Genomic DNA, 13384 nt, shown 5'->3' with positions numbered 1-13384 from the left:
TGGAGCTTATTTGCATCTGTTACGAAATCTACATATGGAATATAGATTCACCTAGTCATGCAGACGAGAACCTTCAAGTTTAAACTGATCGAGCATTGTGCAGAAAATTGCAGTACTAAAGAACCTTCTTATATACCGTTATCGATCTCTTTCTGAACTTTTTTCTTATTCTGTTTACAACTAATGTGTGCAAATTATTTTCAGTTAATGCTCATATAACCGACGAAAATTGCACAGAAGGTACTCCCAATGTTTGCGGACTTTATGCATAGCAGGCCAGGGACACTACGTTTTATCTTCCTCTAACATTATTACCAAATTGAAAACTGACTTTCAAGTGACATTTGGTAATAAAATCAATCTATAAACCTGTCCCCAAAATTTTTTTTATACTACTAGGACATTTAATGTTAAAAGTATAAGGATAAAATCTTCTCTCAGATCTAGACTGATCTGTATCAGAAACACTAGCACACTGATTAATTCTTATAATTTTCTATCATTAGGTTAGAGATTTAGTTGTACATCTAGATGCTGTGTATCTTTTCATACTTGATATTACAGCTGTCATAAGTAAGGGTTCCCCTATGAGTTAACCTGCATATAATTTATGAAACTGAAGGCCAGGGGGTTGCTTGTCACCTCAGGGTTAATAAACAAACATGCATGAAATTATTAGTGGTTGTCAGTGAATGATGAGAGAAGGATAGTATACCAGCCTTGTTTCTGAAAATTAATGCATGATTCCATTGAAGCATTACTTATATCAGCAAAAGTGTGGTTGGTAAACAGCTTATGTATTGCTGATGTGTTGCAGCAGTATTTTGGAGGAACAACCAAACTATTGGGCAAGAATAAATAAAATCTCAGATTACGGAGGTGTATGCTTTCATAAGAATCAATTATAAAACATTACAGGGCATGCTGTTAAAGAAAAATATACAGTAGAGTAGGTGTGGGTTCCTACTAGAATGACTTAAAGTTAATAAAACAGAACAATTCAACTTACTTGCAGAGGAACTGCACAGCTCAATGCGTTCTGTGCTTAGAATTTTCCATAGCATAAATTTACATGACACATATTTATGAAATGTCTAAAAATCTTAACATTTGTTTATGTGCTATGATGCCCAGATGTCCCTGTGAGTAAGTTGTTAATATGCAAATGATGGCTATTACTAGAATAAGTTCAGGTCTATAAACCTATGACTTGATCTACAGCCCACACTACAGTAAATTAATCCACACTTTTAACATCAGTCTTTAATAATCTGCAAGCAACACTATTTCTTCCTGAATTTTCTATTCAATAACAAATGATGTTGAATCAATTATCTATTATTTTTTTTACTAATCTATGAATCAGCATAAGGTTTAAATATGGGACCTTATAAGAACCACATTTCTCAAACCACTAGAAGTGTTTAAAGCAGGCACCAACCTTTCGGCCTTTCTAAACTTAGCTTGCTGCTGATGAGGCACCGGATATTCCATGAAATATTCCATGTATGCTGCTGAAAATCCATATTTGTGCTATGCTTAAAGATTTTAGGTGACAGATTCTACACAACAGAGTGGGTGCATGTGTGTTGGTACCTCTGAGAAAAGATGTCTCTGTAAGGGCTGCCATGCTGCATGGCAATGCCGTAGCCTCTGTCTGGTGCATTGTTGCTCACAGTGTAGAAGGAGCAGTCCTCATCATTAATGGCCACATACTCCAGTACAGCTGCATCCCACACAAATGCAAAGCGGCCGTACTTCACCTAATAGAGAAAAAAAGAGAAAGAGAGATGGGGACAACATAATTGAATAAGAAACTAAAAAAAAAAATCATAATATTTTCGAAAACAAGCCATCTCTTAAATATGCATGGAGATGAATAAATGTAATTATAAAACCAAATAGAAAAGCTGAAAGACTGAATTATTATCTGAAAGAGTCTAATAATGCTAGCAGAGTTAATCAAGATGAAAAGTGGAAAAGTGAATGGTGCACTAATGAAAAGGAAAACATCTGCTTTTACTTAGAACACAATGTGGCTCACTTTAACTGATGGTCAATAGCTCATAATAAGGCAATGAATACTCAATGAAAAAATACAACTTAATTGGACTAATTTTTATCAGCAAAAAATTACACACCAAAATGTCTAACAGTAGAGATTCCACCACCCCCCCAAAAGAAAAACCAACAAAAAACAAAAAACAAAATAAACAAAAACAGTCATATCAATAAAAATGTGTTAAACCTGTTGCTGATTTCATGCTCTTACACTACACAAAATCGATTTATACTGTTCTTAACAACACTAGTTTTCCCAATTTCCTTATTTTTCTATATAAAGACCAGCTGCATAGTAGCCATAAGAGCTCAAAGGGAACATTTTTCTTTTCAAAAAGCCAAAGAAAAGCCAAATTCATTCTGGTTTCATCAGTGTCTGTGCCTAGCATCCATCCAGCACTGATTGCTAGACAGCAGACTGAAAGACAGGAATTCGTTTGCAGTATATAAGTAGTGCCTTAATCCATTCATGTGAAAGAAGTCCACCTCTCTGCTCAGAGAACTTTTTTTAAAGTTACGTTTTATGCAAAAATCAATTGGCCTTGACACTTCTACTTCTTTTACGCACATGTGGATCTCAGGTGAAGTTACTCTGAATGTTTCATGTTTTTCAATTAATCTGATATCAATGCAAGATTAATGATTATTGCTTTACTTAACTAAAATCAAAGCAGAAAACAAAGAAAAAAGCCCCCATTTTATGTGCAAGGCAGGCTTCTGACATTTTCATAGTACATTTATAAAAGTTGCACGAATCTACAATCAAGCTGCTTCAGGAAATCAGAGAGGAGAGAGAGAGAGAGAGAGAGAGAGAGAGAGAGAGAGAGAGAGAGATTTTTTTTTTTTAGAAAAACTGCCAAGTAAATAGCCAATATATAAATGTGTAAGCATAAATATCTTACTTATTGCACACCGTCTGACTAGCTCAATCATGCAGCTACAGGTCATTATGTACTACTCTGTCAATTTGTTGATATGAAAATGGGGTTTAAAAGCTTTCGCAAGCCGAGTCCTTCAGCGGATTTACATCCATTCAAATTTTCTCATGACGGAGGGAGCTGCAACATCTTTGCAACCACAGCAGTCACAACATCAGCAAAAGCAGTTTAGGAATTCAAATTAGGTCTTCATCCATATTTACTATCTTATCTATTCTGCTCTTCACTGTAACTCAGATGTACTGTATGAGTGCAATACCTCTTGCTATAATTTCACAACTGACTAAATCAATATTTTTCAACTTGGGTTCCACAGACCACAAGGGGATAATTACAGGGTGTTTGTGGGTGATTTAAGTACAAATAAATATAAAATATATTTTCTGAAAACCTGCAGACTTACTGTAAACTTAAAGCTTAGTCATGTGCATTTAGAACCCTTACACTAATATGGTTCATTCTCAAGTGATTCTCGATCTTTGTTCATCATGTCATTATTAATGCAAGCATAATTTGCCTTTTGCCCAACATTAATACGATTAATAAACAAATGATAATTCAAAGTGATAATCAAATGAAAAAATAATGTAAGCAATACAATGTGTGAACAATTCTCTGTTCAGCCCAGGCTGCAAAGATTAGTAAACTGCAAAGTTTAACTTTGGTAGGAAAAATACTAACAAGCCTGTATGTCAATATGTAGCATGAAATGTTAATGTCAATGTACATAAATGCCACTGCGAATAATAAACAATGTGAACAACAGGCAGGATATCAAATCTAATATTGATCCCAAAGCTGGATTAACTTAGACACTTGGTGTATGAAAATGTGTAGAGTAGACTACTTATAAATATATTATAATATAAACACATTATAATTGTGTTCATATATAACTATTATTAGAGTGTGTGGGATGCAGGTTTACTTGCAGGTATGCTTCCTCCTTTCCTCTCTAAGTGACTATGCAAGAACACTAAATTGAAGACCAGAGGCTGAATAGTGTGCATTTAAGCATACCAGTGCCCGTTTACAATGATTTCATTTCAATTGACCTCAGAAGGCCAGGGTGAAAACATGCAGGTAACACAAAAGCCATAGCTGCAATAGAGTTAGTCTGGGCCACAGAAAGAAAATGGAACTATAGGACCATGAGACAGAGCAAAAAACCTTGAGGTCTGGCATAATGTAAAAGAATAAAAGAAACAGAGTGGTGTTGCTAGTTCTTGTGGCAGAGAACATTAAGAAGAGGACGATAAAGCGGGTCTCAGATTGAGAGTGGTGCAGCCTGCAGTCATGGCAATCAGGGAGGTTTGATTCTAATTGTGCCAAGGTAATTTGCAGCAATTTTCCCATGAACAAATGATTCTGTGCACATCCTAATCACATCAGTATTTTCCTGGGGAACACACACACACACACACACACACACACACACACACACACACACACACACACACACACACACACACACACACACACACACAAACACAAACACTGCTACCTTCCCTACAGAAAAGCTCTGTAACCAAATGCACAAACATACAAAATACATACATGTTTCAGGTTTAATATATATATATATATATATAGTCTTTACCTGTGGTATCTAGCCAGAGTTATTTATTAAGTGTAAGCCTGGGAGAATTGTGAGCTAATAAACATCCTGAACACATAATGATGCAAAGTCAAAGCTTTTGAAGCTTTTCTACATAACTAAACTTTTAAAAATAAATACAATGTGGAGCTAAAAAAAAGCAATAAATAAATAAATAAATTATTGCGCTGAGTAAAAGCGAAAAGTGTAGCTCATTAATGCACATTATTAGAAGTTTCTGAAGGGACTTGTACAACAACAAAGTAATTGCATCCGATAATAGGTATAATAATAACCTATGCACGCCCTTGTTTTAATACACTGACATTTATGTTTACACCACCTTTCATCAGGTGTACACCCAAAAGGTCATCAGCAAACATAAATTATCTTCAGTGTCATTATATTAGCTGAACACGAAGGCACATTAGTTAATAAAGATGGACATTTCTTCTAGCAAAACATCTAGACTCCCTGTGAGACAGCCAGCCTTTGTTGCTCTCATGCTGGGTTTCCTTTTGATAAGTCTCATACCTTAAAGGTCTGATGTTAACACTCCAGTTCTAAAACCATCTCATCTAATCCTTTTTTGTGGAATAGGTTTTGGGCTGCAAATGTGTATTACATAAATGGAAAAAAACGATGGATGTGACCAACTGGACATCATTTCTAGCATACTACAAAAAATCTGTCTTAACATAAATTATATAAAGTTAATTAAATAAACCATAAAAACTAGGTCTCATGCACACCAATACTTTATTTATACATGCTGAGGTATACGATATTAAACACCAAAGTAACTAGGTAACTATATCTGAGTTGATTTTATTAAAAAGGAAAAATTTAAATGATAAGCATCACACATGTTCTTAAAAAATATAAGAATATGCAGAGTTGGCGACTTTTTAACAAAAAAAAAAAATAACAAAAAATGTAACTCAAAAAGATATGTGCTCATTTGTAAGTAAGATCTAATATAAGCTTATTTTTCAGATGTGTGCTGAGCAACAGGTTTCACTGTTATTGGGTTCTATAATTTTTATGAGAACCAGTGGTTTGGGGTTGCCGGGTTTTCATGGCAAATTGAAAATCCCCAAATTTTGCCCAATGATCAGTAATTCACAGTCATGGCTATCAATGTCAATACCTGCATTAACCCTTAACCCCAACCCCCCATTAATCTTCATCACATTTATCTGAAATTTATGTGACAATTAGTTTGACCTTCATAATTCAACACCACTCACTATGGTTTGCCCTGTTTTATTTACTCATGGATAGAAAAATGAAATGAGAAAATGACGAAGTACAATAGAGTATCATTAATTGGGTGTGTTTGATAGAAGATGAGGATGGTTGAGCAGCAATGTGTTTATAAAGAAGGCTCACACAAATGGCTAGTTCTCTAAACAGGTCCTCTGTGGAATAACACACAAAAGAGAAGCAGAACTGTGAACAGAATTCTCTACCATACTGTTTCTCCTCCTCCCTAAGTGGCCTTGAGCTGTCATTAGTGCTTTATGTCTTTTAGAAAACTGAAAAAAGGCAATTAACAGTTTATCATAAAACATATGCAGATTGGCAAGCATCTCCTCAAAGATACAAGCTGGTATGAGAGTGGGGAATAATTAAAGACAGATGTTCATAAACAGTCCAAGACCATTCACTATGCTAGAGCTGAAACACCATTACTAATCTAAAACAACATAAATTGTTTTAAAAGTGACACTTGAGTTGTGATGATGAAAAATATAAACTAAAATAAAAACTTTTTCTGACCATGTCATTACAGTGGAACTGTCATGCTCCCAGGCTTTATATTCATTATACACCCCTAACAAATGAATTAAGTTAATTTGCATAGAACATTTTGTAAAAATAAAAAAACCAAAAAAAAAAAAAAAAGCCTTTGTTTAGAAAAGGTAAAAGAAAAACAGCAGAAAACTGCTTTCTCAGACATCGTTTTATCATGATATATTTTTTTCCATTTGTTTCTATTTTGAGGTAATAATATTTGTAAAAGTAAAAGAAAAATTCTTCTGGCATGTTTTGATAAACCTGTCAGCCATCTTATTGGCAGCATGGGAAGAGAACACAGTTCTGTAATTGGTAGTGAAATTGTGAGCATTGAAACAGAATGCAACAAGTCTGGCAGAATGTAAAAATAATTTTTCTTCTTGTAACTGAAGTGAAACTGGTGACTGGAGTCAAACCACTGAAAATTCATTTTTTTGCACATGGTTTAGGTGTTATCGGGCTACATTTGGTGCAAAATGTATTTGTATATGTTTGAGACTCTCCTCCTTAAACTTACTTTGAGTACTGTGTATGTGGCCACACATCATACAGGAGAGAGCATTATGCAAAACTTTGAATGTCAAGGGCAATGTGGAAGAAGAAATGGATAATATGGTTGTCGCTGGACGATTACTGGCAGTCAGGTTTGTGCATGATTATACACTTCCTGCTACCAGATGCAACTATCTTTACCCTCAGTTAGACCAGATGCATGGCTTTCCCACATTAGCGGGATATTTTTGAATTATTATATATATATATATATATATATAGTATATTTGATCATGACAAAACAATAAAACAGTTTAAATACCTTTGTGAAATAACTATTAGTTAAACTAGGGCCTTCAGTGCTGCTTGCAAATTCTGATCTGCCAACCCTGGCCATATTGCACAGATACATTTTTATTCATCTAAAAAGGTATTGATAAAATAAAACAACTTTGTAAAATTAACTAATTTTTAATACATTTTAAATAAGTACCACAAGAAAATGTAATGCATTAATGACTTTCAGTATTAAGTAGTAATAAGCATTAAGAATGAATAATTTCTGTTCAATTCTTTCTTCTAAGGATAGTAAATTCTCTATGGCTGAGCTTTTCCACAAGCTTTTAAATCGCAGTTTGCTCCCCAGGCAGAGTGCATTTAGTCGGCAGTTTGAGGTGTGGTATGCATAATGAGTTACAGCCATAGTAAACTGAATGTTAATTTCATTTGCATTTTGTGCCTTATATATGCACATCTGGCCCTCTGTCTCTTCAAGTGTTCGCTATTAATAAATGAATGACTGCAAATAACTATAACAGCAAATTTGGCCTTGAAAATGAGTCTGCATATAAGCCTCTGTATTTCTTTGATCTATTCTGCCAACACACTGGAGTAATAAATAATCCTTCTCAAAAGTGGGCGAGTGGGAAGGAAGATGATCCGGGAGTGTTTCCCTTTCAAGCTTCTGCACAAAGGCCTTGCTGCAAACACAAAGAATATAGACATATTGCTGTAAGCTTAAACTAAGGGTGGAAAGCACTGTGACCCCTGTGTGTACCTCTACTTTCTGCCCTTCCTGCTGCTTTGAAGAGCCAAGTTGTAGGTTATCTCGTTTGACATAGACAGCATTTGGCTAAGCCTCTACTCCTTCCCCAATTTAGTTCAGGCTAGATGTCCTGGAACCTCTGAGAAAAGTATAATATATATGGGTCTTCACCCCATTTTATCTCCAGAGGCTAAATTTTTTCTGCCCTCTTAATGTCAATTTCAATGACAATTTGGGACAAGTCAGAGAGGAGTTACACATATGGTTCATTTGACCAGTACATTACTATGTAAAACCTTGATACACATTAGGCCATATTCAGAGTTAGGTTCAAAAGCATAGTGAGAAGTTAATATTAAAATGACACTGATTAGTATAAAAAATTCAGACTTATGTGAGATATAATAGTGTTGGGTAGAAGTTTGCTGAAAAAAATTAGTCATTTCTTACTTATGCAAAATTCTGACCTTGTACTCCATTTGGTTTTCTTGCATAATATTATCTGAAGTGAGGCGCATTATCAAATCTAGCGCCACTGTATTCAAATGTAATGTACCCACAATATGTAGATCTGAAATATTATAAATGAATGAAAAAATACAAAGCGGCCATTCAAGGTCAATGTACATTGCATTAATATGGCACAATATATTAATTAATACTATAGTATAATCTCTTCAAAATGCACCAGATAATTTGTTTCTTGAAACAAGATCAGATGCAGAGACTAAATATGAGAAACTTTTACTACAAAAATACTGATGGGAGGTGTATGCATTGATGGTATAATTTCAGTTCTGTATAAGATCTGTGTAGCTACATATGGGAAAGCTCATTTCAATCAATTTTATCCAATCTCATTTATAGAAAAAAGAAACAATATTTTTGTGCACTTTGAAGGGATGATAATACAGTAATAATGAATCACATTTGTCAAATTTATGCAATGAACATTGGCCTTAAATGGCCAATGAATGGTCACTATTATGTTGCACACAATTCTGAATTTTGAATACAGATTTGCACAATGTGTTTTAAATCAATTATGCAAATATTGACTTTTGAGACACCAGGAAATATCTGTCCTGCCATCCAATGAAATGTCCAGATTTGTGAGTTCAGATTCATATGTAAGTTGGAAGGTTATGAAACCACAACTGGTTTTATTTCACAGAAAGGAAACACGGTTTGGTTTTATTCTCTGTCTAAATGTATAGTGACACCAATGAATCAAGAAAATGTAAAAGGTCATATATGAATATTTGAACAATTTTGCGAGGTTATGGAAGCTGCAGCATGAAAAGATGCAGCGAATGTTATGATTTGTAAATCTAAGTATTGAAATGTTGCTAGGATTGAAGTGTGCACAAAACAGAAACAGAGAGCAAAACGTTCTGACCCAGTTCCTGCAGATTTCCTGTGCATCAGTATTATATGTCTTGCACTACTGAGGAGAGAATGTTGTGCACGGTGGGTCAAAGTCATCCTTGCACTTCTCTCCAGTGTGTCAGAGTGATGACAGTAAAGCACAGATCACAAGTGTCGTCAGCTCTCTTGAAGAAAAAGCAGCCATGTTTCCCTCAGGAAACAACAGACACAGGCTTCTAACTCACACATTCTAGCTAGTATTTTACTAAGGCACACAAATCCACCCTCACACAAATCCACAAGTAAATAATCACACTTCACAGGCATGTATTTTTCAGTCTTATCCTTACTGATCTCCTCAACTTATACTGACAAGCAGTCATGCACTTGAAAGAGTTTATGTGGAGTAAGGGTTCTTTTACTGTGTCTAACTATAGAAAACTCTCTCGTTAAAAAGTTATGATGTGCAAGAAAATGGAACAATGAATTGCATAAATGATTAAAACAGTTCTCATAGATCATCAAGTATACTTTCAGGGGAAAGATATTAAATACGTGTAATTGTACCTTATTACACTATTATTGCCAAAGTCTATATAATGCCATAGTCTATATATAGTGCCAAATCCAAATGATGCAGAATAACAATTAAATAAACCAAATTTTTAAAACATTTTACCCACTCAGCACCTAATCAGTGTATTATTAGAAGTGCACTTGGAATCTAAAACTGTTAAGGTCCATAGAAGTAGACAGTGATAATATTAACTGTAAAACTTCAATTTAATTAAATCTCATTACAGTGATAAAGATTTATTTCTAATTGGTGTCTAGTTAATTAAAATGTTAAATGACTGGTCCAAATGAATGGTCGTTCACCTGATTAGACTCAATCGTTCCTATAAGTAAAGCAATGAAGTTTACTTGATTGATAAGATTTTTTTATAAATGTGGCACTGTAGACACACACGCACTTTCACACTCTCTCACAAACACACACACACACACACAGACACACAGACACACACACACACGCACACATGCACACACGCACACGTCACCATGTACAGTACAGTTACACTTACATAATTTGGTTATCCTGCCAACACACAATTACTTTGATGTGTCTGTTTTATTTCATATCTTCATGCTAGTTTAAATATACCTGGACATAAATATACCATTAAGCTAAAACCCTGCTTTTCAGGAGTTCATGTCAGATTTTTTTCTGTCAGGCATCTATTACTGACTTAGGACAACTTAAATGTAGATGCAGTCTAAAAAAAGATTAAGTTAAATCCATGTTGCTACATTACAATGTAAGCATGGGGAAAGTAAAAAAAAAAACTGCATAGTTAAACATTTTATAAATTGCATGTTTTTGTCACTGTCAAATGAAACATGATGCGAAATAAAAGCAAGAGACATAAAAAAATAAATTGTATAATGTGCATAAACAATTAAATGGGTGCACAATTTTATGAAGCCACGAAATACAAAAATTTATCATGCTATTAAATTGATATTTTAAGTGGAATTGATCAAAGAATGTCAACGGTTTTGCTAAAGTTAATGAGCTCTAATATAGAAAAAATACACAAGTTTTAATATTGGCTAATAATGTATTGATAGTGTCAGAGTAATGTGTTAAAAAAACAGCCTCTAATTTCAAAAGATTTCTGTCATATTAATAAAGATTCTCTATATTATTTTATATTTTTAATATTAAACCGAAAGGAGATATTTTTAATATTTTCCTGCTTTCCTTACTGACAAATTTCCTGTTCATGAAACTTAGTTTTCTTCTGCTTTTCTTCTATTTTTATGTCACAAGTCTGGATGGCTGTGTTAAAAAAAAAATCTTCCAACAGAGTTGTATGCTGATTTATTTATTTATGATTAAAGTTTCTAATCTAACACATCAGTGTAGATTTATTCATTGATAGAGACACAAAGCACTTTTGTAAGTCCCTCTGGACAAGGGCATCTGCTAAATGCCATAAATGTAAATGTAATGTAATGTTTATGTAAAATTTGTTACTGTCAGACATTGACACTGAAAGTAATGCATGCACTTGATGCACATCCAGGCATGACTGTTTTCACCAAACCCCAGCAACTGAGCACAAATCCTGCACAACCTGTCAGAGTAGCTTATACGTCTATCCATCTGAAGGCTGAATACTGATGCAATTTCAGCATTAACTTCTCACTGTACACATAGAACACAACTTTCAATATGGTTTGAAGAGCATATATAACAATTTAAGTCTATATTTACTATATTTGCTGTTATAAGTAACCTCTACTCTTTTGGAATGATGCTTATTACATTTTGAAGTGTGCTTGTTGAAATTTGTTCTCATTCGGCCACAAGGACATTAGTAAAATCAGGTACTGATGTGGGGTGAGGTGGCCTGGGGTGCAAGCGTTCCAATTTATTCCAAAGGTGTACAAAACGATTAAAGTCAGATCTCCATAGCAGGCCATTCCAGATCTTCCACTTCAACCCATGTAAAGCATATCTTCAGGAGGCTGATTTTGTGTTCAGTGATGTCATGCATAGACAAAAATATACAAAGCCCCATTTTTTAAATGCTAGTAATGTCAAGGATGCAGCAAGGAGAATCTAAAATAGAAAAAATATGACAATCCTATTATGTTGCTTTTATTGTGACTAGCCTGATACAATGTAAATCTTGGTTGAGAAAATATGTACATGTAAATTATGTATTCTGCAGTATTCCCTCAAGAGATCATAAATTCTTCGAGTTCTATGGCATGAAATATGAGTCAGTGCAATAAGCTGCTTTGGCATAAAAAATTATGACATGGAGAGACAAAAATGAGCGAGATAAAATAAACCAGCAAAACACATGATGCGATAATAAGTACAACATTTATGGCAAAGGTCTTTCTGGCTGAGATGAACAACAGTCACTTTAGACTACACAACAAATCCACTCAGTCCGTGTGAGTTGAATTGCATTATAGAATTTCCACTGAGTAAATGTAGCTTCATGTTGATGACTGAGCATTTAAGAGAGTAGACACAACAGTGAAGAAATAAAAAGTTTCTTTCAACCACATTACGTGCCTCAAATATCATCTGCCAAATGATTTTAAATGTGTCCCAGAAATTCCTCTACTGCAAACAACCCAGGGGCACAGGTGTGGGTGTGTATACTGTATTTTTATGTGTGTGTATGTGAAATTGCAAGAGAAAATGAGAAGAAACACTAGAAAGAACAGGAAAGAAAAGCCGAGTCAGCTGGGGCGAGGCCAGGTAGATTCTTTCGCTTTCAGATCAGATCTGGCCATTCTTTTGGATAAGTGCAGGCTTAGAGGACACATTTTAAAGGCTTTGCTGTCTTTCTCGCTATTTGTCTCTTTTCTTCCTGCTGCCCCAGTGATATATTATTTTCTCTGTTTTCCAAAAGTCCATTAGGTCTTGGCGGTAGGCCACTGTGTCTCCCGCAGACAGAGATAAAGACGCGGTGGAGCAGTGAGAGAGCAAACAGAATGCGAATGAGGAGGCTATTGCTGGAGCTTACTGTGAAAAACATACATATTTACGGCATACACACACTCACACACACTCATGCACGCAATCTCGAAGTGCACTCCTCTACTCGACACATTCTTCTATAGCTTTGTTTAATTTATTTACAGCACTATAATTGAAAGCAGGTGACATTCTTTCCCTTTCCCCGCACAGGTATACAGAAGTGGAATTTAATAACCTAAGTTTGGTCATGTTGCTGATGGAATTAAAAATATCTTTGTCTTCAGTTTTCTCACATGTCAATGTTTCCTGCTCAGAATTTACACCACGTGCAACTTTCTGTATAATGTGATGAGATTGTGCTCCTTGCTGCCTCTCCCTTTCATCAGTAATGTTCCCCTATTTGTAATTTTTGCCAGAACGATTTATCTGGAGTGGCTCATTAAAAGTGTGAATAAGAGCAGTGTGTCAGAGAAAAAAAGAAAAATAACGAGGCAAGACACGGGATAGGGTGAATTTGTCTTATCTGATGTGGAACCCTTGTTCACAGGGAAGCAAAATGGAACAAAGCAAAACAA

At 34.9% G+C, this 13384-nt stretch overlaps 1 protein-coding gene across 5 annotated transcripts in view; it reads right to left on the bottom strand.

The window, feature by feature from the left end:
- grid2 (glutamate receptor, ionotropic, delta 2) overlaps window positions 1–13384 on the bottom strand; it is a 464217-nt gene that overhangs the window by 25538 nt on the left and 425295 nt on the right. For all 5 annotated transcript variants that reach the window (XR_006928288.1, XR_006928287.1, XM_046871162.1 and 2 more), the window contains one exon: window positions 1597–1763. Coding sequence is in view for 3 of the 5 variants with exons in the window: in XM_046871162.1 (XP_046727118.1) it covers window positions 1597–1763 (167 nt within the window). In the remaining 2 variants the exon portion in view is untranslated. The remainder of the gene's footprint in view (window positions 1–1596; window positions 1764–13384) is intronic.

Source organism: Silurus meridionalis, chromosome 17 (genome assembly GCF_014805685.1).
Source record: "Silurus meridionalis isolate SWU-2019-XX chromosome 17, ASM1480568v1, whole genome shotgun sequence".
In the NCBI taxonomy this organism is placed as follows: Eukaryota; Metazoa; Chordata; class Actinopteri; order Siluriformes; family Siluridae; genus Silurus; species Silurus meridionalis.
This window is presented reverse-complemented; position numbering and strand designations above follow the sequence as displayed.